The sequence below is a fragment of the Phoxinus phoxinus genome (assembly GCF_949152265.1).
Source record: "Phoxinus phoxinus genome assembly, chromosome: 2".
Classification (NCBI taxonomy): Eukaryota; Metazoa; Chordata; class Actinopteri; order Cypriniformes; family Leuciscidae; genus Phoxinus; species Phoxinus phoxinus.
This window is the reverse complement of record NC_136877.1, coordinates 28,662,634-28,690,448: the sequence shown is the minus strand read 5'-3', so window position 1 is coordinate 28,690,448 and position 27,815 is coordinate 28,662,634. Positions and strand designations below refer to the sequence as shown.

The 27,815-nt window shown below is 41.2% G+C and overlaps 1 protein-coding gene across 13 annotated transcripts in view; it reads left to right on the top strand.

The window, feature by feature from the left end:
* The window catches only part of sorcs2 (sortilin-related VPS10 domain containing receptor 2), a 189,217-nt gene that overhangs the window by 8,865 nt on the left and 152,537 nt on the right, over nt 1–27,815 (top strand). For 3 of the 13 annotated variants that reach the window (XM_079593102.1, XM_079593104.1, XM_079593105.1), the window contains exons 1-2: nt 3,105–3,790; nt 4,076–4,304. The exons of 5 other annotated variants lie outside the window; for them this stretch is intronic. Coding sequence is in view for 4 of the 8 variants with exons in the window: in XM_079593112.1 (XP_079449238.1) it covers nt 17,516–17,614 (99 nt within the window). In the remaining 4 variants the exon portion in view is untranslated. Of the gene's footprint in view, nt 1–3,104; nt 3,791–4,075; nt 4,305–17,482; nt 17,615–27,815 lie in introns of those variants that run through there. 5 more of the 13 variants (XM_079593110.1, XM_079593112.1, XM_079593109.1 and 2 more) reach the window with 5 other exon arrangements.

The window sequence follows — 27,815 nt, the reverse complement described above, 5'->3', positions numbered from 1 at the left end:
TATTGTCTGCCTATGGGGCACAGTTACATAAATAGAGCTATAATCATAATCATTATTATGTCTGTTATCTGACTGACTGGTAAAAAAAGGACAAATTAAATCTAAAAAATATCCAGATGATATTCTAAAATGTAACTATTCAATTATATTATTTATTATAAATATAAAGGATTCTTACAAATGTACTAAGTGTTTCTGAAGCTGTGCATAAACACTATTCATGCTATATATGCTGTATATTCATAGTGTATGTTTCATTATATTTCCAAATGTACAAAAATGTATGCAAAAGTACAAATATCTACTATTACAAATGAGATCAGGCTGCACACTCATTTACAGTAACAAGACTGTGAATATGTTTCAATGATCTGTTGTCACTAACCTGGCAAACCTGGGTAAATCCATTGGGTCATTTTTCCTTAAATGTGCTTGCTGTATAGCCTTGTGCCTTTGTAATCTTAACTTATCAGGAGGTCTGGTGTACCACAACTGCTGTAAAATTGTGTCGGAGGAGCCAGCCAATCAGATTAAGACTTGCCAAATTGAGAAAATACTTGCCAGTTTGTGTGTAATATCAGACGGTCATAATCTAATTGTGGGCGGACTGTGGGTGTGCCGTCTGAGGCTGAGACTAGTACCACACTAACAGTTGGATTGTTAGCCTTGACTAACATGCAGATAGAGGTTTGTTTTCTGGCATAAGAACGAAGAAAGATAATTGTCTTCCTGTTTTCGACATTACACTTTTCAAAACTCTCCCAGGAAAACCCATTCAGCATTCTAACGTGAATTAATGATTTAATATATAGTATTTCCGAGCACTGTAGCTGTTCAAAAGAGCTAAATAATAGTAATGTAATTCTTCACTGGTGTGTGTGTGTGTGTGTGTATGAGAGATGCTATATCGTGGTGTAAGTACAGTGTCTATGTGTGGGTGCGTCGTCCATGGCGACAGATTACATATGACTGCAGATTTACAGATTTTAAATAAATAAAAAAACCCACAGTAAGAAGCCATACAGCTCTGTTATTAGTTTATATAACCTGATGTTAATGTAGAGAAAAGCAGATTCTCCATTTAATTTAATTGATCTTTCAGTTCTTGCCAGTGCCACTTTTATAATCTTTTGTCCAGTGTTAGCCTTTGAACACATTTTAGTTTTAGTTCTAATCTGTTGTGCTTTGCAGACTCATGGGGCGTTTTTGGATTACAGGCGAGCAAAAATGTTATTTCCCTATGAAAATGTGATTGACTTTGTTATGTCTATCATACTGAGAGTGTTGCACACAGAGCAGGATAGTGGCAAAAATACCGTGACCAGCTGCTTGCATGGAGAGGTCAAGACCCTGGAACGAACACACACACACACATACACACACACACACACGCACGCACGCACGCACGCACGCACGCACGCACACACAGTTATGCCATATCATAATGCACCATAGTATCACAGCCATATGGCTCTTGTTTTCAAGTCTTAGTCATCATATGAGTGTAGATTTAGACCTTTAGCTGTTATCATTGTATGTTATAAAACATTAAACATGATTAGCCGCAGAACTGACGTGTGTGTGTGAATCTGATGGACTGCATGAGTCTCTCTCTCTCTCTCTCTGATTTGTTTTTCTGGGAGTGCTCATAATAATATATATTTAATGTATGCATGTATATGTATGTATGCACTGTGCTTGGGAGCTGCTTTTTCTCTCTTTTCCTTTTTTCCTGTCTCTGCTTCTCTTGCTTTGAATTCAGTGCTTGCTTCTTCAGGATTTGTAAAACTCGGCTCAGATTGAGTATGACTGAAGAGGGAGGCTTTTGGGTTTGGTTGTATAATCTCTTGTCTTGATCAGTTGTTGGGTTGTGGTAAAGAGGGCTGCTTGTCACAGATCCACTGTCTCTGTCTCTCTCTCTCTCTCTCTACAACAGACCCTTTTATATATAGCTGCAATGCACAGAGCTGACAGGGAATATGACATGGGTAATTCAATCAATGCAAAGAAGGACAATATTCTCTCTCGCTGACTTTCTCTCCCTCGAGGTGGTTTTCCTTTTACAGTGGCACTTAAGTTAGTTCCCAAATGAACATTTTGAGATCTGTCTTTTCTGCTCTAATTAAATTTGACCAGAGTCAAATCTAAACACTAACATTAAATGAGGTATGTGCAAAAGAATGGATTTTCAAAATCAACTCGGTGGGTTATCTGAACGACTGATCGATTAATCGATCTTAAGGAATCCTTAAGATCCTTAAGATTGTACAATTTGACTGTTTTCAATCAGATCTGTTTCTTAGGGGTGTTTTATGTAAAACACATTCCTGCATTCAAAATCAGCTAGACAGGTTGCAACGGAATGAAATATAATTGGGAAAATGATTGGAATAGAAATAGAATCATTTTGGTAAAAACTTGAAAAAGCATCTTTAAAACATGCAACACTCAGAAACATTGTAACTTGCATATTTGCAACTATATATTTGTATGGCTGTAGTGACAGATCCATTCAAAATAATGCATTTAAAGATGCGAGTTTTCTGAGGTTTTAAACTGTATAAAAGTTAACACCACCAAATACAAAATGAAAAAAAAAATTGTACAAAAGAAAATATCTCTATAGTTTATCTCCTTCTAAATCATTCTTAATCCTTAACGCACCGCCACTACAGACATTCACATGCATGATCATGCACCATAACCAGGGGTGCACAACTTTTTTGGTCTGGTTCTCAAGGGAGCACCACTTATCTGCCATCATCACTTTCTGCTCCCCTCCCTCACTATAACACTATTTGCTGTATATCACTGTAAAAATTAAAAAGTTTCATCTCTGTTAAAGCTGTATTCTTTTATTTTATTAAAGGTGACTTATTATGCCAATTTTCACAAGATGTAGTTTTAATAAAAAATATAATTATAATATTCTAATATAAATTTATGGTGTCCCTAGAATGTGTCAGAAATTTCAAAATACCCACCAGATAATTTATTAGCCTATAGCTTGTCAAATTTAGGTGTGAGCAAAAACGCGCTTTTTTCGTGTGAGTCTCTTTAAATGCAAATGAGCTGCTGCTCCCCTCCGTTCAGAAGATGGCAGATCCGTACACGATAACAACCAACAACACGCGAATCTCAGAAATAACCAGTAGTGGAGTGTTTTTTTTTTGGAAATAGGCTCATTTTACAACTCCCCCATAGTTAAACAGTTGAGTTTTACCGTTTTCGAATCCATTCAGGGTGTGATGGTACCACTTTTAGCATAGCTTAGCATAGATCATTGATTCTGATGAGTCCAGTAGCTAGCATTTCTTTCAAAATGACCAACGAGTTTCAATATTTTTCCTATTTAAAACTTTACTCTTCTGTAGTTAAACCGTGTACTAAGATCGACGGAAAATGAAAAGTTGAGATTTTCCAAGCCTATATGGCTAGGAACTAACTCTCATTCCGGCGTAAGAATCAAGGAACTGTGCGGCCGTACCATGGGTGCAGGCGTAATGATATGACGAAGCACCTGAAAATAGTCCCCAGCTCGGTAACTTCCAACAACATGACCGGGTTTGTGTAGTTTTTAGGCGGCAAATTAGGTTTCCAAATAAATACGGTTCGGGATCAGCACCAAAGTAAATGTAATCTAAATCGTCTCTCACAAATGTCTCCATGCTACAAGGCACGCTCCCTGTGCAAGCAGGTTGTCACGTTGGTTTGTTGACGGCAAGTGCTTCGTCAGAGAGACTCAGGAAGAGGTTGCAACTTTTAGACTGCATCTGGACGTTTCTGATTGGTTAGTGGATACATTTATTGTTGTGGAGTTAAATTGATTCATCTCCTTGACATGCATGTACCGTCATGTTTAACTTTTACACAAGTTGACACAATTCCCTGAGTTCTTAAAGACAGCTGTGACATTTTTTCTGCGTTTTCTGAGAACTGGGCCCTCATTAAATTATGGAAAAATGAATACACTTTTTTTTAAGTAGCCTAGGCCTATTTGTGGAAAAAATATATATAATATTTGAGTTACATAAACGCGTTTTATTTGTTTTCTTCCTAATTGTCCTGGAAATAGTGGTCAAGAACCCCCCCACCCTCAACACAAAAATGGTTTTGGCCGCTGATGTTATCATTTGATTTGAAGTTCACGCTCAAAATGTCCGATCAGCACAGCAGCACAAGTCTGGTGCTCAGAAAGGAAAGAAAAGAGAATAAGAAAATAGAGGCCTTATGATTTTCTAAACAAATATTTAAAAAAGGTGGTGACTGTGAAGCTGGAACTAGTAAAGTCAACGTAGAGCAAGGTAAGAAACAGCGCAGCGTTTACGAGCGTAACCTAACAGGCCAGCTCTAATGCAGGGTTTTTCCTAAATTAAAAATTTTTTGGGCGGCCGCCAAAGCGTATTTTTTTGTCCCGCCAAAGCCTTATTCGATCGGTGAATAGCCTAAAAATAACTGCTGCGCTTGTGACAGGGCGCATGTTAACGGAAGGAACGAGCTAAAAGAGTCCCGGTCGCGCGCGCGCACTTTTCACTCTTTCTCCCTCGCTCATATTAATCAAAATCAATTGACAGACACGATGGTAAAAGGTCGGAAGACCGAAGATTCACGTGGCGCATTCGCAGATTTATTTCTTGAATTACCGCTGGGTGTGAATTGTGCAAAAAAAGAAAAGAAAAAAAAGTTGCCTTTATATCTTCTCTGAAAAGCGTTCCCAGATTCAGCTGACATAGCTAAACCACACTTTCAATAAACGAAAAAACCTATCCAGTCATAAAAAGTTTTCTGTGTTGACACAAATCTTGTGCGATGTCCTAAACTGCTGGGATTATAACGCGTACGTCCGCTAATGACACGTCCGATTCGCGAAATAATGACTCATTTGAACCGATTCACTTTAATGAATGTGTAACCCGTGTCGTGGCAAGTGTGTTACCCTCACCCTCCTCAGTATAAGACACAGAGGGGCGTGAAAGAAGACACTGCTTCAATCTATGGACCAGCGATCAGAAGACCAGAATTCGCTCAAGAGACTGTGTTAGCAGCAAAGAAGCACAGGGACACACTGTTTAAGTTGGAAAAATTGGCAATTTGTATTTAAAAGGAATAACAAGCAATTAAAACGAAAGAAAATGTTCAAAAAAGCAATAAAATTAAACTCAACACATCAACAAAAGAAAATAAACCAGAAATGAATAAACTCTTATTTATATCCTTATTATCTTTCCTAATTAGTCTCTATTTTTATCTACTATAATTTATACGGTCTATTTAGTTTTAAATCTAATTTTACCTAACTAACTTATTTAGGTATAATTAAGATATCTGGTTTCTTTAGTTATTTGAGTTATTCCTAATTTGTCTTATTTATATTAAGAATACTTTTCTCTTTTGGTCTGATTTAAAATGTAACTCTTTTCAATTTCAACCTTTCAAGTTACCTTTCAGTTCCCTCTTATTACCCAAAAATAGAAATTATGAACTCTCAATCAATAATTCAAAAGAAATAAAATCACAATATAAATTGAAACAAAATAACAAAAATAAGGAAAATAAATCAGTGTCAAATTATCTCAGTGTTCACAGAAATCTCAATGTGATATGAGATTGTACTAGTTCTCAGCTCCAGTGCAACGTTCCTTCACGAGATCCTTCTTCCGCACACTCAAATTAACTCACGGTTCAGTCGGATGGGAAAAGAAACCATGTACTCGACTCTACCACACAGTTCACAGTGCGATTCTCAGTTCTGATCCTTATTTGGGCATGGCTCGCCAGTTCCTGCTTGCACCAACTCTCGAACTTTCGCAGTGAAGCAGGGACATCTCACGTGTAGCTTCCCCGATCCTCGATCCTCGTTCCAGAAAGCAGCATCCAAACTCAGCAAATAGAAAATGGCAGAAAAAAACAAAACAAAATCCCGAATGGATATAAAAAAGAAATGGAAAGCCCAAAAGGGGGGGGGAAAGGAAAAAGAAAAGAAAGAAAAAACCCAACCTTGAAAAACAAGGCCAAAAGTACAATTAGGACCTTTTCTCAAAAATACACATATTACCACACTTAATATCAATATATTCAACTATTAACGTTTCCAACTTCACTTTTAATATAATATTAACACATTAACTTCTCATATATATAAAAACAGTATTTCAAATGACGCGCTAGGTCTCATCTGCTCAATTTACACGTGCGTCACACTCATCCGTTTACTCAAACTCAGTTATTCGACAAAATCTATAAATTCACATTTCACAAATCATCAAAAATAACTTCTCTCTTTTTTTATCACTTATTTAACAAATTTATGAAGAAATCTTTTCCCTTTTTTCTCAGAAGGTTGACTCTTACATGCATTTAGTTAAATATAACACGCATATCTGGCATTTGAACACATTTTATCGAATATTTATACATAAGAACCTTAGTAATAACAATAAAACGAAAACTTCACTTACCAAGAGTACTCCAATTATCAATTAGAAAAAGTTCGCGGCAGCTCTTTCAGCTTTAGGCCCGTACTTGAATGCACGTACAAAAAGCTAGTTTCACTTTTACTCAAAATCAATCACAGTATCAAGTTCTGTTTCTATTTCTCAAAATCTTTATGTTCTATATCTCTAGATCTCTCGAAACAAACTACTAGCTCGCTCAAGTCTCTTTCTCTTCTCAGATCGCGCTCACTGCTTCTCTTTCGATGCTTAACGTGCTTCTCTCGGAAAATGATCATTGCATCATCTCTCGACTCCGATGACTCCACCCACTAAGGCGGCCAACTCTGATTCGTTCATTAGGACCAATCACTGTCTCATTAAATCAAATCACTCTTCTCTAATTTATGTATTCTTATTTTCTCTTTTCTTTACAGATATTTAATAAAATAACTGTTCATTCACATAAGTGTCGGTCTCTTTATTTTCTATTTCAAAAAATAAAAACATCTTTAGTAACCTGGGTTACACCCTCCCCTCTTGAATACATGCACGTCCCGCTGCATCTACACGTTTTGGGATTGAATCGAAACCACAGGTACAGCATTAACAGAAGCATTTACTTCCTCTAAGGCAGTACTGAATGCCTCACTTAGACCTTGCAACAGAGATTGAATCACTACGGTAAGTGGATTCCCTAACTGGGGATATTCAAGCCTTTTTGCAGGTCTTCGCTCTCTTTGCGAACGTCTGGGAATAACTCCCTCTTCAGACTCTGTGTCATTCTCTCGTTCACTTTGATCAATTTCAGTATCTTTAGCTTCACTCAGAACTGGATTCTCTTCATTTCTGTTTTCACCTTCACAACCAATTTCTGTTTCAGCTTCCTGAGAAGGAAACTCAGAGCGGGGATCAATTTCTGGTTCTACTCTCACTGGAATCTCTAAATCGACACGAACAGGTTCCATCCCAACAGGAAGAGCTTCCGCTTCTCCAGATTCAGGTAAGTCAACAGGGACATTCCAAGGATTTCGACAAGGTAAGTGCTCGGGGCTCACCAAAACTCGGGTTTCAAAATCCAATGTATCCCTAAATGCAGGATTAATGAATCGATCAGTGTCAGACTCATATTCACACTCAGATTCTGGCTCTTGTGAATCATTATCATCTGCACAGGCTCTAGTTCTGGGCCTGCGAACCCTTTGCTTAGGCTGTTTCTCATGTTGACTCGGCTGCAAAAATCCACAAGGTAACAACAAGTCACGATGTAATGTCCTGAGGGGACCACTCTGCCCAACTGGTCGGACAGTGTACACCGGTAAATCGCCCGCTCTCCTAACCACTTCTTGCACTCCTTGCTCCCACTTGTCTGCGAGTTTGTGCTTTCCTCGCAACCTAACATTGCGCACAAGAACTCGGTCACCCTCTTCCAAAGTTGAATCAACCACACGTTTATCAAACCTTCCCTTGTTGCGCATTGCTATCTTAGCAGAATTCTTCTTAGCTATTTCATAGCTCTCTTGCAACCGTTCTTTCAAATCTTTAACGTACTGAGAGTGAGATTTAGCTGGAGATTCCGCTGGCAATCCAAAAGCTAAATCTACAGGCAGCCGAGGAAGACGTCCAAACATAAGCTCATAAGGAGCATACCCTGTTGTATCATTACGCGTACAATTGTATGCATGTACCAAGGGCTTTACAAACTCCTTCCACCTAGACTTCTTCTCATTCTCTAGCGTTCCCAACATTTGGAGAAGTGTCCGGTTAAAACGCTCTACCGGGTTACCCCTGGGGTGATAAGGCGTAGTACGAATCTTGTGAATACCCGCTACATGACACAACTCTTTTATTGTACGGGATTCAAAATCAGGTCCTTGGTCACTATGTAGCTTTTCGGGAAACCCATAATGTACCAGGAAGTTTTCCCACAAACTCTTCGCAACTGTACGAGCCGTTTGATTCTGGGTCGGTACTGCTACGGCGTATTTCGTGAAATGATCCGTAATAACCAATATGTTACTGGTATTACTGCGGTCTGGCTCTAATGACAAGAAGTCCATACAGACCAACTCCAAGGGTCTACTGGTTTGAATGTTAACCAGGGGAGCGGCTCTGTCTGGAGGTCTTTTTCTACGCACGCAACGTTCACACGTCTTGATCTTCTTCTCCACGGCTTGGGACATTCTTGGCCAAAAGAATCTGGACCTCACCAAGTCTAAAGTCCTCTCAATACCCAAGTGCCCCATATCATCGTGAAGACTACGCAACACCATGTCTCTTAGTCCAACTGGCAACACTAACTGATAGTGAGAGACTCCGTTCTCTTGCTTCTTCCTATACAACACTCCGTTCTTCAACTCAAATCGACTCCATTCTCTCAACCACAATGCTAAATCAGATGGCTGACCCCTCAGGGTACCTGGCTTAGTTCCATTTCTCATCCACTCAACTATCACCTTGAGCTCTGGGTCTTTCTCTTGCCATTCTGCCAATGCTGCCTCAGAGAGATTGGGAAGATCAGGCAACCCATGCTCAGTCTCATGTTGCAACTCCTTCGGCAAAGCATTAACACAATAAGCGAGAGACTCCACTAATGTAATAGAAGGGTGTGTCAAACTGAGACTTTCAGGTAAACTAATCACCTGATGCCTTTCACATATGGCTTTCACTACATCTGCCATGAGAACATCAGACTTGTTTTCAGGATCTGCAAGGTGATGAAGTGTAAACTTCTCAATTCTTTCTCGTTCTTTCTGAGAGACCAAATCATCAAGAGGCTCACCATGTGGACGCCGGGAAAGACCGTCCGCATCCTGATTCTGACTCCCAGCCCTATATTGGAGTTTGAAAGTGTAGGTTGACAAACTAGACAGCCAACGGTAGCTGGTAGCATCAAGTTTCGCAGATGTTAAAACGTACGTCAAGGGATTACTGTCTGTTACAACAGTGAAGTCTGTACCATACAAATAATCACTAAACTTAGCTGTGACAGCCCACTTCAATGCAAGAAATTCCAACTTATGTGCTGGATATTTCGCCTCACTTTTTGTCAATCCCCTACTGGCGAACGCTACCACTCGCATCTGCCCGTCCTGCTCCTGGTACAATGCCGCACCCAGCCCCGTAGTACTAGCATCAGTGTGGAGCGTATACGGAAGTCTGGGGTCAGCAAAGCCCAGGACAGGAGCAGAGGTCAACTTTAAAATAACATCATCAAACGCATTCTGACATGCATCAGTCCATCGATCACCAAACTGCTCTTTTGTGTTAAAATACTCGCTCCCCTCTCGTTTTCCACTGCGGCCCCTGCGCAGTGGAGGGTACCCTTCAGTGAGTCCCGTGAGAGGCTTGACCATTTTCGAGTAGTCACGCACAAACCTTCTATAGTACCCCGCAAAGCCTAAGAAAGCTCTCAACTCTTTTAAATTTGTGGGTCTCGGCCAAGTTTTTAGAGCTTCAATCTTAGCCGGGTCAGTCTTTACTCCGTCCTTTGAAACAACATGCCCCAAATACTTGACTGATGTCTGAAAGAAACGGCATTTTTCAGGCGCTAGCTTCAACCCGTACTCCTTAAGCCGGTTTAGGACCTGGACTAACCGCGACTCATGTTCTTCTAAAGTCTTTGAAAAGACAATCAAGTCATCAATGAAAACTAAGACCTGCTTCCTGTGAAGATCACCCATACACCGCTCCATTAACCTCTGGAATGTACTTGGCGCATTTGTGATTCCCTGAGGCATCCTATTGAATTCCCAGAAGCCTAGGGGACATACGAAAGCAGTCTTGCACTTATCAGCTTCATCCATTTCGATCTGGTAGAATCCAGACTTCAGATCAAGTACCGAGAACCATTTGGAACCAGTAAGCACAGAAAAGACCTCCTCTAGATTTGGTAGCGCGTAAGCATCCTTAATCGTTTGGGAGTTCAACTTCCGAAAGTCGATGCAGAGCCGAACCGAACCGTCTTTCTTCCGGACCACCACTATGGGCGAAGAAAAGGAAGACTCGGACTCGCGAATGACTCCGGCAGAAATCAATTCCTGAAGATGCTTTCGAACGGCATCGATGTCTTGAGGGTGAATTGGACGTGCCCTATGCTTAAAGGGTGTCTCATCTGACAATCTAATCTGGTGCTTCACTTGACTAGTACAACCAAAGTCAAGATCATGCAAAGAGAAAACTTCAGGCATGGAATTTAGCCGGTTCGAAATTCGCTCTTTCCAATGTGAAGGCAAAGGAGAATCTCCAAAGTCAAAGGTAAGGTTGGCAGAGGTAGGTGCTGATGACTCTACTCCGCAAGAACTCTTGGTGCTCTCTATCACTTCCTCTACAGCGTAAATCTCTGCAAGTATAGCTTTAGGTGGAATTGTTATATCAGTCCGAGTGTCATTCTTAAGCAGAACTGACAGCTGAGAGGATCGTCTGGATGGTAAAGTGTGTACACAACTCGCCACCGAAAGACCGCTGAACGCTGGGGTTGAAGGCGGTTCAAGAGCTATCAATTTCTCTAAGCAAGGTTCCCGAAGCTGAACATAGCCATTCAAGACTACTGTGTTCCCGGCAGGCACAACCTCGGGGATAGCTCCCATCAATTTCACATGTCCTAATGGTTCACTGCTAGCTTGCCTCCATCTCGCTTCAAGGACTTTAAGCACTGCCTGATACCCATGAAGATTCGAACAAGGATTATTCTGTTTCTCGTTGATACAGTGACCATAAAGCACATCCAAGGAGTTGGTACCTACTAGAACTTGCGACAGACTATTGAGGTCCGGAACTACCAAAGCTAAGGTAGGAATTTCAATTTCTGCACCCACAAACTCTTTCGGAAACTTCAAGACCAACTCTATGTACCCTAGATACGGAACTGCTTGTCCATTGGCTCCTTCTACCTCTAGTAGGTTTCCCAATGACTTCAACGGATGATCAGACAGGTGCGACTCGTAAAACGACTGGGGAATGGTAGTAACCTGAGATCCTGTGTCTAGGAGACAACTTATTTCTTTACCCCCAATGATAATATGCGCTGTGCACTTTACTCCTACTAACCCCTCTGGCAGGTTCTTTAAGGGTGATCTATTCTGATTACTCGCAACGGCCGCTTGCCTATAACACTTAGGGCGGTTAAAGTTACACCTTGTCTCTGTATGCCCCGCTACAGAGACATCCCCTAGTTTAAAGACAAGGAAGAATTCCCGTGCAGAGAGTCCCACTGGGCCTGCTGCTCTCTCAGCTTACGACGCTTTTCTTCAACTCTCAAGGGGTTTGCTGGATTATCACAGGCAACAGCCAAATGACCGTTCTCTCCGCATCGGAAACAATATCCGGGACGAGGCCGATTGGCCATTTGTTGGGCCCTTCTAACATCTCGACCAGTATCTGTCTCGATCAAACCAGCAGTCACACGGGAGTGATCTCTAAAATTTCTCTGAGCAACATTCTGAGCTTGCAGTTCAGCTACCTGTCGTCGTAGGTTAGCGACTTCTAAGCTATCTGAATCTTCACGTTTTGCTTCTTGAGTCATGGAAACTCGCATAGCGGCTATCTGAGCACGCAACTCTTCCACTACTTTTCTCAAAGCATCAAATTCTGTTTTCTCAGAACATCCGTTCTGGCGTTTCTGATCTGAACTTCTACCTAAAGTAGCAAGTTGAGCCTGAGCTTCTGCAAGTTGCTTTCTTAGAGAATCTGTTTCAGAACTACTAGCATTTGGTGTTTCATGAGAATACACTGACACTTGCTGGGTGGCAGCTCGAGGTTTCGGGTAACCAACAGGAGGTTTTGGCAACCCAAGGTGTTTTTTCATTCTCTCTTCTTTGGAAGTACGTTTATTCTCTTCTGTTCGAATTAACACAACCAACTCGGCGAAAGTGAGTGGCTGGGTTCCGCTCTTCCCTAACTGAAGGCTGTCAATGAGACCATTATCCCAACATCCCCTCATAAACTGCTTCAAAAGACAACGATCATGATCTTTCTCCGCGATACCTCCCCTCTTAATCGTTGAACTCAGAAGAACTTGCAACCGGTGCAAGAAATCGGATGACTTTTCACCTTGGTTCTGTAAAGTGCCCATAAACTTGGCCAACAGTTCGTCACCATCCTCTACGGAACCATACACTGATTCTAGCAACTCAAGGTACACCGCAGGCAGAGCTGGAGGTCGCACGTGCTTCACTACGTCTGCGGCAGGAGACAACAAGCTATCTAGGATCCTACGTACTCTTTGCAAATCGGAAATAGCCGGATCACTTAGCAGGAGTTCTACACTCACTCGCCAAGTGTCAAAGTCAGGTTCATTTGGAGGACGCGGGCACCTCCCTGAGAAATTCCTAAGACGGACTGAAGTTTGCTGTAACATCGCAGCATCAGCTGACTTCACTATGTGCTCTACAACCATCTTTTGAATACCTGGTGGGTCTACAACATTTATGGGGAAACCAGAACGAGTGGTCACTGTAACACCATCAACGGTGGTTTCTGGAAAGGCCGTCTGTCTCTTGATTGGGTTTTTGAATTCTAAATCTCGCATTCCTACTGTTTCTGCTTTACTGGAATCATCACAGCTCACATTTCGCGCTCTCTCTGGAGTACAGTTGGTAGAGTGAACTTCCTGGAGTTCATTCAACTCCTCCTGAAACACATTTGAAAGAGGTTTCTCACTGGCCGTCTGGTTACATACGCTAGCCAAAGCTCGTATTTGAAACATGACACTTGGATTCGAAAGACTTCCCAAAGTTATGGGTAACATTGGCGCTAAGTCCAGCATTGCAGAGCTGTGAGCATATTCTACAATGGCATGCTGATGGAACTCAGACGTTTGATCGTCAATTATCAAATTACGTTTAACTGAGCCATACCTTTGCAAGAAAGTACTCAGCTCATCATCTGTTTCGGTCAACGTGAGACCTTTGACAATAAGCGCATTTGCTACGTCCACACACTCTCTCTCAATGATTTCCATTGTCACAACGCAAGATCAACGCTTCTGAGAAAAATTTGGTTACTAATTAGCTTGTTTCCTAATACTATCCTTGTTGCTAAGCAACAGTCTCCTGGCTGGCTCGCCAACTTTCTGTAACCCGTGTCGTGGCAAGTGTGTTACCCTCACCCTCCTCAGTATAAGACACAGAGGGGCGTGAAAGAAGACACTGCTTCAATCTATGGACCAGCGATCAGAAGACCAGAATTCGCTCAAGAGACTGTGTTAGCAGCAAAGAAGCACAGGGACACACTGTTTAAGTTGGAAAAATTGGCAATTTGTATTTAAAAGGAATAACAAGCAATTAAAACGAAAGAAAATGTTCAAAAAAGCAATAAAATTAAACTCAACACATCAACAAAAGAAAATAAACCAGAAATGAATAAACTCTTATTTATATCCTTATTATCTTTCCTAATTAGTCTCTATTTTTATCTACTATAATTTATACGGTCTATTTAGTTTTAAATCTAATTTTACCTAACTAACTTATTTAGGTATAATTAAGATATCTGGTTTCTTTAGTTATTTGAGTTATTCCTAATTTGTCTTATTTATATTAAGAATACTTTTCTCTTTTGGTCTGATTTAAAATGTAACTCTTTTCAATTTCAACCTTTCAAGTTACCTTTCAGTTCCCTCTTATTACCCAAAAATAGAAATTATGAACTCTCAATCAATAATTCAAAAGAAATAAAATCACAATATAAATTGAAACAAAATAACAAAAATAAGGAAAATAAATCAGTGTCAAATTATCTCAGTGTTCACAGAAATCTCAATGTGATATGAGATTGTACTAGTTCTCAGCTCCAGTGCAACGTTCCTTCACGAGATCCTTCTTCCGCACACTCAAATTAACTCACGGTTCAGTCGGATGGGAAAAGAAACCATGTACTCGACTCTACCACACAGTTCACAGTGCGATTCTCAGTTCTGATCCTTATTTGGGCATGGCTCGCCAGTTCCTGCTTGCACCAACTCTCGAACTTTCGCAGTGAAGCAGGGACATCTCACGTGTAGCTTCCCCGATCCTCGATCCTCGTTCCAGAAAGCAGCATCCAAACTCAGCAAATAGAAAATGGCAGAAAAAAACAAAACAAAATCCCGAATGGATATAAAAAAGAAATGGAAAGCCCAAAAGGGGGGGGAAAGGAAAAAGAAAAGAAAGAAAAAACCCAACCTTGAAAAACAAGGCCAAAAGTACAATTAGGACCTTTTCTCAAAAATACACATATTACCACACTTAATATCAATATATTCAACTATTAACGTTTCCAACTTCACTTTTAATATAATATTAACACATTAACTTCTCATATATATAAAAACAGTATTTCAAATGACGCGCTAGGTCTCATCTGCTCAATTTACACGTGCGTCACACTCATCCGTTTACTCAAACTCAGTTATTCGACAAAATCTATAAATTCACATTTCACAAATCATCAAAAATAACTTCTCTCTTTTTTTATCACTTATTTAACAAATTTATGAAGAAATCTTTTCCCTTTTTTCTCAGAAGGTTGACTCTTACATGCATTTAGTTAAATATAACACGCATATCTGGCATTTGAACACATTTTATCGAATATTTATACATAAGAACCTTAGTAATAACAATAAAACGAAAACTTCACTTACCAAGAGTACTCCAATTATCAATTAGAAAAAGTTCGCGGCAGCTCTTTCAGCTTTAGGCCCGTACTTGAATGCACGTACAAAAAGCTAGTTTCACTTTTACTCAAAATCAATCACAGTATCAAGTTCTGTTTCTATTTCTCAAAATCTTTATGTTCTATATCTCTAGATCTCTCGAAACAAACTACTAGCTCGCTCAAGTCTCTTTCTCTTCTCAGATCGCGCTCACTGCTTCTCTTTCGATGCTTAACGTGCTTCTCTCGGAAAATGATCATTGCATCATCTCTCGACTCCGATGACTCCACCCACTAATGCTGCGTTCACACCAAACGCGAATATGCGTCAAAATTCGCGCCTGCCGCGTCTGGTTATTCGCGTGACCACTTTGTGTTCATTCGCGCGTCAAGAGCGGAATTGACGCGTTTAAAAAAAAAAAGTTTGAAGCGAAATTTACGCGCGTCACGCGCGTCAAGAGGCGAAAGTCAGTTTCGAGACCCGCTGGCGGCCATCTTTTTACAAGATGTCTGATGAGCGATCATTTACCGAGATAGAGTCACCGCACTGTATTTACTCTGGAGAGCAGAACAGCGGCGTAGGGATCATCGTCGCCGTATTTGGGTCCACCAGACCCTTCGGAGGCGAACCCAGTTTGGCGAATTTCACCATTTGCTCCAGGAGCTGCGGCTGGATGACGGCCGGTTTCAGCGGTACTTCCGCCTGTCCCGCGCCCAGTTTGATGACCTGCTGTCCCGCATCGGAGCGAGGATCACCCTCCAGGACACCAACTACAGGCGCTCTATACCAGCTGCGGAGCGCCTGTCCATCTGTCTTCGGTTAGTAAATGTATATGCTATTTTAAATACAGTATTTGCTATGCTATCAATATTTTTTTTAAACTGTGGTACGGATACCACTGTTGGCGCTCTTTCTAGTGATAACGTAAGTTACTCCGTTAACTGCTATAACCTGACGTTAAGTTAGACATCAACCTAGAAATTAAAATATTATATTGGCAGACGTGATACTGTCGTGTCTCTGTAATACAGTGATCTTTCTAGTGATACTGAGTTAGCTATAACCTAGACATCAACCTAGAAATTAAAATTATATTGGCAGACGTGATACTGTCGTGTCTCTGTATAAAAGCAGGCTCCTGATTGGTTAACGCGGCGCGAATTTGACGCAGAAGTTCAGATTTTTCAACTCGGGCGGCAGACGCGAATTCGCGTCAAACGCGTGAATGCACAAAAAGCACAATTCGCGCTTAACGCGCGTATCGCGCCAAACGCGCCAAACGCTCAATTCGCGTCATTCGCGCGAACTAGACGCGCGAATGAGGCGAATTCGCGTCTACCGCGCCGCGCCAAACGCCTCATTCGCGCCGCAAGAACTCCAGACGCGGGTAAACGCGCCTTACCATTGACTTAACATTGAAATCACTCGCGCCTGACGCATATTCGCGCTTGGTGTGAACGCAGCATAAGGCGGCCAACTCTGATTCGTTCATTAGGACCAATCACTGTCTCATTAAATCAAATCACTCTTCTCTAATTTATGTATTCTTATTTTCTCTTTTCTTTACAGATATTTAATAAAATAACTGTTCATTCACATAAGTGTCGGTCTCTTTATTTTCTATTTCAAAAAATAAAAACATCTTTAGTAACCTGGGTTACAAATGGTTAAAAAGACTGATCTTTCCAACACTGAATCGGTGTATAACAAATCGACAACACTTTACAATATGGTTGCATTTATTAAATTCTAGTTAACTACATTAATTAACATTAATAAACTGCACTTCTACCGCATTAATTAATCTTTCTTAATGTTAATTTCACCATTTACTAGTAGCCTACATTATTGAAATCAAAAGCTGTATTTGTTAAGTTAAAGAACTGTGAAGTAACATGAACAAACAATTCATGTATGCAATAAACTACATAGCCTAGTATTTTCAGCTTATTTATATTATAATGTGTAGAAACATTATTTATTACAAAAAAAATAATTTAGGCCTAGTTAAGACTGAGTGAGGTGAAACCAGAAAAAAGAAAACTGCAAAGCAAGTTGTTATCTAGCAGCAATTTTTTTTATCTGGCAGCTAATTTTATTCAATTACTGTATTTGGTAGAAAATTAGACTATTAGTTAAAATAAACTTTTTAATGCTATACTTTTTTATTCTACTTTTTGATATTGATATGTATACCAAAATAATTATCAGGTCTCAAAGAAGGATTTTATCTTACAAAGCTATGAAATCAAGTGGTAAAATCACAGCTAAAAAAAAAGAGGGGGCGAGAAAGGATTACAATGTCTGTCGGCCACCACCGAAGACCAATTTTGACCCTGGAAAAACCCTGTAATGTTAACATCCATTAGCTTGTAAAAAAAAAAAAGCCTGACACACAACACGTTGTCTTTGACAGAAACAGTTGAGTTTGGTAGCTCCGTCAGAGAGGATGAGACAGAGAGGAGAGGAACCGGAGAGGAAGAGCAAGGGAAAAGGAGAGATCTGGCCGCGGGGGGTCCCATCTAAGATTATCTCATCCCGGGCCCAGGCAAGACTATCAGCTGGCCTGAGCCTATATTTTAAATAATGTTTAAATGGTGTAATATTTGTGAATTTGATTATGTATCCATTTTCTTGCGAGTGCCGTTAAGATCTGGTGCTGTGCACTTGCCGCGAGACTCCGCCCACACGCTGTTCTGATTGGCTGTGGGTTTCTGATTTTTTTTCACGTTTTCTGGGTTGGTAGATGCACCAGGGATTCGATTATAGCACTTAAACACTGAAAAAGTCAGATTTTCATGTCCCTTTCAACTAGCCTGGGTGCCAGCCCGAACCCCGCCCACAACATTCTTTGGTCGGGAAGTTCAGTCTGGACTCGATCCGTTGAGGAGTAATTATGCTCGGCTCCCAGAAGGCAGAGCCAATCAAATTGCCAGGGCGGGTTTTAATCGATGATGGACAGATGATCTGCGGTTACGTAATCACCACGTCATCAAAGAGCGGTTGGGTTGAATTAGTTTTCAACAAAGATGACTGCAGCTGGAGAATTGAGATGTTTAAATTCCGCTATCGCGTCTGTTATAAAATAAATTGACAGCACATTAATTTCAAAATTAATGCGAACCGAGAACCGCAATCAAGGCATTTATCGATCGGAAAGATGTGTTTGCCGTCCTTCCATACGGGATTCGGCAAAAGTCAGCTGGCTCCGATGGTCGCTAAGAAGATTGGACGCAATGAAAACCAATGGAAGGGATGGGCTCACGATCTCTTTTCTCTGACGCCTCAGATGAACACGCTTCTTTAGCCTGGTCTCTTTCGTCGACTTTCCATTTTTCAAAATCAGTCAAGTCACGTTGCAACCGTGTTATAAAGTTGAGACAGGGCCGACAAATGCGAGAAGATTTATTTGCTTTATTGTCGAGATCTAATCCTAAACGGAGAACTAGTTTGTATATACATAGGGCCTACACCTTTTGTGTTTCTCTCAAAAATGCTATACGTGCTTGGAAGTACTCCGCGAATTCTTAAATTCTTTTTACAACAACGGCAAAGATTTTAAATTTACACTCATTAATTTACTACTTCTTCCAGCGTGCATGCAGTTGAGCTCTGTTGTTGACAACTATGCGTCGCTCAACATGCGTTGCTCTGATTGGTTGTAGGTCTATCCAATTGAGTGCAGAGTTTTTTTTTTCCTGGTTAGGTTAAGACACGCCTCATAATCAAAGGCCTATGGAGCATTATCAGACTCACATTCTGCCTAGTATATGAATATGACGAAGTTAGGCTACCTTTCAACATTAATGACATGCACAACCGCAGGGATATTAGGTTGCTGTCACTTTAAGACTGAATGCACGGACCGGATATACTGACACATATCCGATTTCTTTCTCAACCGTTCACTTATGACATAATAACCGAGCGTATACTTGCAGAGACGGGTATTTTGACATCATTTTGTGTATGTGTCGGTGTCCATTCAAGCTCAAAGGTGAAAGAGGAATCAATTCTGTGTTTGAACTCTGTCTGAAACACGCCTCTCTCTCTCTGCGTGTGCGGCGGTGCGTATAATAGCACAGGAGTTCCGATTTTCACCTCTTCCGTGTTTAAAATCATTTGAATGTGTAAATTGGCAAGACAAAATACGTCCAAATGATAAACTTTTACTCTATGATGGTTAAAGTTAGCACTTAGCAGTAAATTCTCGAATCACATAATCATTAGATGGAGAAAAATCCTACTCCAGTAAGTAACGTGTCCCTTTTCCCTAAAATGTTAGTACTCAAAAGCGCTTCTCTCCACGGTTTCTGCTGCGGATCGTTTATTTTTACCACGCATGCACACCTGTGCACCAGTTATGTGCAACCCTGATCATAATGCCTACGTTAGATATTCACTATTTTAAATAAAAATTTTAAATATCTTTGTCATCAAATTGCCCTAAAGGGCTGTTCATAAATCATAGCCTATTGATCATAGCCACAGTTCTCCAAAGCTGTTGTTGTAACAGTTGCACTTAACTGTTAATAAAGAGTGTGAGGCTTGCGCCATGGCCTTGCTGTAAAAGCAGCCACACGCATTGGCCTTGCCCCAAATGCAACTGGAGTTTAAAATTGATTATCTGTCTGACAAGACACTAATTGTAGCGGGTTGAAAATCGGCGAAGTTCCTTTAAGAAGATAAACATCCATTTGTAAATTCTTTCAAATTCATATCAAGATGTTTGATAAGTCTGGTGTATTGTTTTGTCATTGGGAAATGCAATGTTAGATAAAACATACCACAAGATATAATCCACAAAATTAACATTTTGCATTGCATCAGTTACTTGAACAAAGCTGTATGATGCTAAGCACCTGCTGACTTTGCCTTTGCTTTAAGAAATGTATCTGGTTTAAAAGAGTTGTGCTATTAATGTTCTCACTACATTTGCCCTTGAGTTCTGTTGTGGTCACTCACTGATTCCTTCTGCAATGAAGAACATCTGTGGTAATTGTTGATTGTATTCAGCATGCGTCATGTTCATCTTTTGGCTGAAAACTGATCAGTCAAGCTGAGCAAGCATTTAGTCTTTTGCAAATCTCAAATGAAAGGTTTATGTAAACAAAACATTTTGAGTTATTACATTTTGACTGAAGCTTTAAAACTGATCTTTGTGATATGTGTGAGTGGAGAACTGACAGGGCTGGTTATCTAGCTTTAGTTTGGTGTCATTTCTTGCACATTTTTCCACTCATATTTTAGAGATTAGCAGTCTTTGATACTTCAGACTGTGAAATGTAGATCAGCATGTTTCTGAACCATTGACAACAGAACCAGTTTTACCTGTGAAAAGGAGATGCACAAAGAGTTGTGATTTATCTGATAATGAAATGCGGCAAAATGACCTGGGACAGGGTTATTGTGTGGCCTACAGCATGACCTCTGTAATACATTTCTGTTCAGGCTACAGTGATGGAGATGTGTGAGAGTTGTCTGTGTTCAGTGCACTAAACTGTTGACTTATTTACTTAGAAGAGACAGAATAAAAAAAAAAACGTGCTCATTCAAACTCGCAATGGGATGATCATGTTATGAGTGATAAATGGTGACTTGGCAGAGTCAGTAGAACTAAAGACAGTCAACTAAAACAAACAAATTTTCAAGTAAAGACTGATCATGTTTGATAATCTTTTTACAACATCAAGCATTCTACATTAAAGCAACACCAAGGAATTTTTCCTCTCCAGTCGCCCTACAGGTTGAAAGCGGAATTGTCCATTACCGCGCTGTCACAAATAATTTAGCCTACCGCAAGCCTACTGTCGCACGCACGCTCGCTGTTTATCTAGCGCCGACTTTGGAATGAACGATGTCCACAGACAACTTAGAGTATAATGCATGATTTTATGGAAGTATAATGTATTGCGACATCAGAAACGAAGAAAAACAAAATAATGACTATTGTAACGCTTGATAGAACTCATTAGAACTGCAGAAACGCGACCCGATCTGGCAATCTTACATAGTGCGGTTATAGCACATAAAGGTCCGCAAAGTGGAGGCAGAAGTGCCTTTCACCCTGTTACGATTTGATGAACAACTGAAACGATTTTGGAAACATTATTTTAAGGTAAAAAAATCTTCCTTAGTGTTGCTTTAACTAATGCTCACTTTTTTTCAATGTATATATTTCCATAATTATTAATAAACTATTTTTTAATACTTTAAACAAAATAAAATATCAATACATTTCAGCAATAAACTAAATGACATCAAGGGAAAATATTACTGCTACAGAATCAACCATACTATACTACAGAAGCTTAAAATAGCTACATACAGAAGAGTGTCAGGAATCAAAAATCCTGTTCGTGTGTGTGTGCGCGCGTGGGTGCTGCTCAAGGCTCCTTTCTGTCCTTGTCTGGTAGAAGCTGGACAAAGGCCCTCAGCTTTCTATATTGTTGTCTTCGCCTGACTGATTCCTCTGCAGCAGCACAGGGAGACATTTTTCTCTTCTTCTTACTATAGTTTGTTTCTATTTCTATTTTCTTTTCTTTCTATTTATCTCAGCATATTTCTGTATCCAATTATCTTTTCTACTTTATTCTTTCTCTCTGTTTTAAACTTGTTTTCATCCCTTCTCTTTTTTCCCCTTTTTCCAGCCATATTTTTCTCTTCTCCCTAGATTTTATATTTTAGGCACTGGTGTCTAGTGTTCTGACTGAATCCTGACCTCAGTCATTCTCTGAGCTGGGCAAATAACTGAGACGTCCTCTTTCCCTGGAGCCATTCCATTTTTTCAGTTCCATTCACACACACGCACACATTCTCCCTCCTTTCCCCTGTTTTTCATTTTTTCTCTCAATCTGCCTCTTTCTTATTTTCTTTTCAACTCCCTCTCTCCATTTTGTTACAACAGTCTAGGGAAAACCACAAAAATCCTGAAAGATTCTTTTCTTCCACTTATTTTATTCCTTTAGGCAGTGGAATTTACAGTAAATCTCTCTCTGTGTTGCTGCACTGCATTGCTGTAATCTCCTTTCAATCTTTCTCTTCTCTTTCCCCACCCTGATCCCATGATCACGGTGATGTTCCAAGTCTTAAGTGGAGCTGAGCGCTCGTGTAATCAAATTCCCCATGGTTTACCACATCACTGCGGTTATGGTCAGATGTACGAGCTCATGAACCGTGACCCCACCTTAGATTTGGGACAAAGCCAATCACAGAGCAGGGTCACCCATTGGCCATTACATTTCTCACAAGCTTTCAGCTCTGACCTTGTGTGTTTTGACTTCTGTTCTGTTTGAAATAAGTGTGAACATGTTGTATGTCAGTGCATGTTTGTATTTCTATAGTGAGTAATTTCTTTCGTTTCGTTCAAAACTAGTTTGAAATTCTCTATAATTGTTTTTATTAATTTGATGTGCTGGAAGTGCTTGCCTTTGGATTTGGATTCCCAGTCCCAGCAGGTGGAAAGGAGTGAAATCTGCTCGTTGATTAAAATTTTCTACTTCATCAGTCAGTGTTGACTCTTTCCTTATGAGTTCCCTTTCAAGGGAACTCGAGCTGCGTCAAAACGCTGCGGGAACGCCCCTCCGCGATTGCGTCATGAAGTACGTATGGAATCAGTCCAATGGCGAGACGGAACGACGTCATAGACCAGGAAACCATAAAGCACCCCTGAATCACAAAAGCGCTAGCTTCTGTGCATTCAGCAAGCGCTCTGTGTGAATCATTGTCTGAAAAGTGTATTTGTCTGTCCTTAGTTGATACTAGGCAGGAGTTTTGTCACATGTATATAAAAACTATATAATGACGAGCGGACAGCATTATAGGAAGTGTGTTCATCCCTGCACTTGACATCTCACGGATAGGGATACACACCAACTATGTGTTGTTTGTTTAGGAGTGCAGCATGCTCAGTCAGTTCTCGAGGAGACTGATTATGAGCATTGTGAGCGTTTACCATTAAGAATGCTGCGCTCCCGCTGATCGCTCTTCGAGGAGGGCGGTTCGGTTCGCGCTCCCCATGGCTCAGGTCCCGCTTCTGCCGAGGCAGAGTGCGACTTCAGACGTGGCGTTCGCAAATGTATCTGACAGCGGGGTTTGAGACGGGCCCAGCCCTATCTCAGCCTTCACCTCTCAGATCCAGTGCCTCAGTTCAGGGTTTGGAAGCACGCTCTGTGGTTTCTTCCGCCCAGGCTGAGGCCCCGGTACTGCAACTATCCAGTTCTGAGGAGCTGGATGTTGTAAGTATCGGTACAGGAGATACTGAAGACTCGTCACTTCAGTCTCCTGCATGTGAGGAGTTAATAGAGGTGCTCACTCGTGCTGTTGAAAAATTTAAGCATAGAGTTGCCAGAGTCAAGGCAGGAAAGTAAACTTGATGAACGCTTTCTGCCTTCCTGTAGGCAGCCTCCACGCCGGTGTTTGCCGTTTTTCCAAGACCTGCACACGAGGTGTCGATTTCCTGGAAAATAGCCGGTTTCATACCATATATTTAGTCCACAAACGTCCACATATTCGAACATGTATGGGTCTAAACAGCATGGTTATGGGGCGATGCCTAGGGCGGAAGAGACGCTTGCGAGCCATCTCTCCCCTGATTCGGCATTGTCTTTTAAAGCACCAGCATTACCCTCCAAGCCACTAAGAAACACCTCGGCTTTGGTGGGTAAAGCTTATTCGGTGGTTGGGTCAGGCCGCGGCATGCCTGCACACTATGTCCATCCTGCAGGCATACCAGGCCATCCTATTAAAAGACATGAGCGAGATTGAGGAGGTCAGCAATTACGTCAGGCAGCAGATTTCTCTCTCCATGCCACCAAGGAGACGACCAAGTCAGTGGGCCGTTCTATGGCAGCCACGGAGAGGCATGTATGGCTGAACCTCTCAGGAATTAAGGAGAGAGAAAAGACCTTCCTTCTGGACGCCCTGCTTTCCCCTGCTGGCCTATTACGTGACACAGTAAATACGGTCATATACGGTCAATACGGATAGGTTTCAAGAAGAGAAAAAGCAGGTGGCGTCGTTCCAGAAATTCCTGCCACTCCGCGTTCATGTCTCAGGGACTGCTGGGCGGGAGCAGCAAAGCAGAGTGTCGCGTCTTGCGCTCCCCCACTAAAAGAATGGGATGCGGCGCTCTCAGGGGAAGTCTTCTAAGGGCAAAACGGGTCTGAGGACTAGGGTTGTGCCGATAGACGATAGTATCGTGTATCGACGATAGTCAATGATATTGCCGATGGCAGATGCCTTTGACGATATCAATACGATAATGGGCTCGTTTTCTTATTAATGTATTAAATTATTTTTATTATTATTATTATAATAAAAATAGTATTGTTATTAAATTAATATTAGGAACTACAATTAATTTGCCTTGCCTAAATTTAACGACATCACCTCATAGCCTAACACTTGCGACATCACCATCACGCGCGTATGATGACTCCAAGATTTTTTTTTTTTTAAACAGACACACAAAAAACATCCACATTAAAATTGAATTGCAAGGTGATCCATTCACAAATTGTCACAAGTGCTTGTTTTAACGGACGCATCATTCTTATACAGATCCAAGATGAAAACGGCATTGTTGTTCGTCAGTAGGCCTATTGTTTCCATAGCACATTATGGTTACACATTTGTTAGTTAACAAAACATTTAATGACATTAATAACACTAAAAACAATACAATTACAAAATATTAATAATAATAATAATATCACTAAAATAGCCGGCGGCCTAATAACATGTCTTTACATCACGAACACAGCACAACTCTTTAAACACTTGTTTAACAATAAATATTCTTCTAATTTTTTCACTGTCATTAATGTAGGTCCACAAGAGAAATATTAAGGCAGTAAATTAAGATAGTTGCTATAGCTACCGTTATATCCATCGTCGTCTCTGAGAGGAGAATGTGGCGTTGACAGATGCCAGCGAATGAGCGCGTTTACAAGCACATACTTAACCTGATTATGCTGAATAAACTGACAATCCATGTGGTCAAATAAACGCATTAACTGTTTTCCTTTATCGGAGTCAAGTCAGAAGTTTTAGTATAAACCGATCGACTCTGTTTGCCCTTAACTCTGATTTCTCCCGGCATTTAAAACACATTAACCCGCGTTCGTTGCGCTTATTGAAGAGCGCATATGTGAAGTGCATCCAGACAGAGAGAGCACTGGTAGGAGGACATAATCCCAAACTCCGATCTTTCCTGATCCAAGAAATTATTAAAACGTGTTCTAATCTCATGCAGAAATAGCCTACAGTCAGAATGCTGCATCAGTAACGGCATGAGAGGATGTGTGTCCGTAAATTTCCCGCTGACATTTTGAAATACTCTGAGTCAGATACAAAAATGATTTGATCTTTTTTTTATCTCACTATACCGGGAAATAACCTGATTTAGCCTATTAATAAACACTCCACCTTTACCAGCAAAATAGAAAAAGATTCTCATATATAAAACGAAGTAATAAAACAAGCAAATGAATAAGTAAAAAAGCAAGTTAATAATCAAATAAGTAAGCCCCGCCCCCTCACGATAATATCGTGTATCGCCGATCTCACAGGCTGACGATAGGACGATATGAAAATGGAGCATATCGCCCAACACTACTGAGGACCATTATTGTTGTGAAGAAGGCTTTGTCTAAGAAGAAATGTAGTCGTCACGTCACGCTAACGACGGAGGCTTCCCTCACGGGTTGAGCCCAAGGTCTGTGGCAGGACCATCATCTCTCGTGGCATATAAATTGTCTAGATATGTTGGCGGTGTTCCAGACTCTGAAACAATTCCTCCCAGACCTGAAGGGCCATCATGTGCTTTTTCAGTCAGACATCGGTGGTCTCTTACATAAACCATCGTGCCCCTTATACAAGCTGGCTCACCAGATCCTCCTGTGGGCCCAGGGGAAGCATCTTTCATTGAGGGTGATTTATATCCCAGGGTATCTAAATCGGGGCAGACATCCTGTCGAGGCAGGGGTCGAGGCCTGGGTAATGGAGACTCCACCCTGAGGTGATGGAGCTCCTGTGGAAGAGTTTCGGTCATGCCAAGGTACACCTATTCTCTTCCAAGGAGACATCACAATGTCCACTTAGGTTCTCTCTCAGCCATCCAGCCCCTTTGGGGTTGGACTCTATGGTGTAGACGTGGCTGAGGCGAGACCCAATTGCTCTGCTCCTCGGAGTTCTGGAAAGGATTCGCCGGGACGGGGTCAGTCTACTGTTGGTATTCCTTTTCTGGTTGGCCCGGGTATGGTTTGCGGACCTAGTGTTTTCTTTCCTCGATGGCTCTCCTCTGGAGATTCCAATCAGGAGGGACCTACTCTCAGGCGAGTGGGATGATCCTTCACCCCCACCCAGAACTGTGGAAACTGTGGGCTTGGCCTCTGAGGGGGCCCAGCTCATAAGTTCAGGTCTGGTTGTGGAGACCATCCTCCACTCCAGAGCTCCGTCCACGAGGAAGTTATATGCCTTGAAGTGGAGGTCATTCACTTTGTGAATGAAGAGCACCTGTTGGAACCGGTTAACTGCCCGGTGGGTGCAGTGCTGGAATTCCTGCAGGAGCGCTTCTTCACAGGGTTATCCTCCTCCACACTGAAGGTGTATGTGAAGCTGTACATCTTGCACTTACCGGTAACTGTATTTCATGATCAAAGTGATTCCAGGCATCACTGCGTTCACATTCATAGTTCACAATAAAATACTAAATTCAATCTGTTCATCATATAAAATTAGGACTAAACCATTCAATTCATATGGATTAGTTTTGGGATCTTTTTATGAATTTTTTAAAGTTTCAGTTGCATTGATGGTCAATGGAGGGACAGAAAGCTCTCAGATTTGATCAAAAAGATCTTAATTTCTGTTCCGAAGATGAAGGAAAGTCTTACGGTTTTGGAACGACCTGAGGGTTAGTATATGCTGACGGAATTAAACATTTTGGGTGAACTAACCCTTAAAATGTTCTGACTCTCATTGCATCCTAATAAGTAGGCGCGATGTGTATTGCATTTCCTTACTCATACTAGAGGAACCTCGAGTACTAGTCATGAAAACTTGAAGTATAAATGAACTGTAGAGCGCTTCTTCACAGGGTTATCCTCCTCCACACTGAAGGTGTATGTGGCGGCACTAACTGCTTACCACGTCCCTTTGAGTTGAGTTTCTCTGGAGAGACACCCATTAATATCGTGGCACTTTTGAGTCTGAGGCCAGCAGTCCGCACAAGGGTCCCGACATGGGATTTGGCTGTTGTATTAGAAGGCCTCTACCTAGCTCCGTTCGAGCACATTGAAGAAGTTTCTGAGAAATACATTACTCTGAAAACTCTTTCTTCTTGCTATTTTGTCTCTCAAAAGATTTGGAGAGACATTCAAGCACTTTCGGTTGCTCCCTCGTGCCTAGAATTCTCGCCTGGCATGGTTAAGGCCTTTCTTCATCCTAGGCCAGGCTATGTTCCTAAGGTCCCTACTAATATTTATAGACCAATAGTACTGCTGGCTTTGTCCTCCTCCTTTTTTGACGTCAGACCAAGAGAAACTAAATCTGCTCTGCCCGGTTAGGGTCCTAGATGCTTATATCCACAGAGCTGGCCTGTGGAGGTAATCTGAATAACTGTTTGGTTGTTTTGGGTCACCCAGGAAGGGGTGTCCTGTATCTAAGCAGAGGATGAGCAAGTGCGTGGTTGAGGCTATCTCACTTGCTATCTCACTTGCTTACGAGTCGGCTGGTCAGCCTTCACA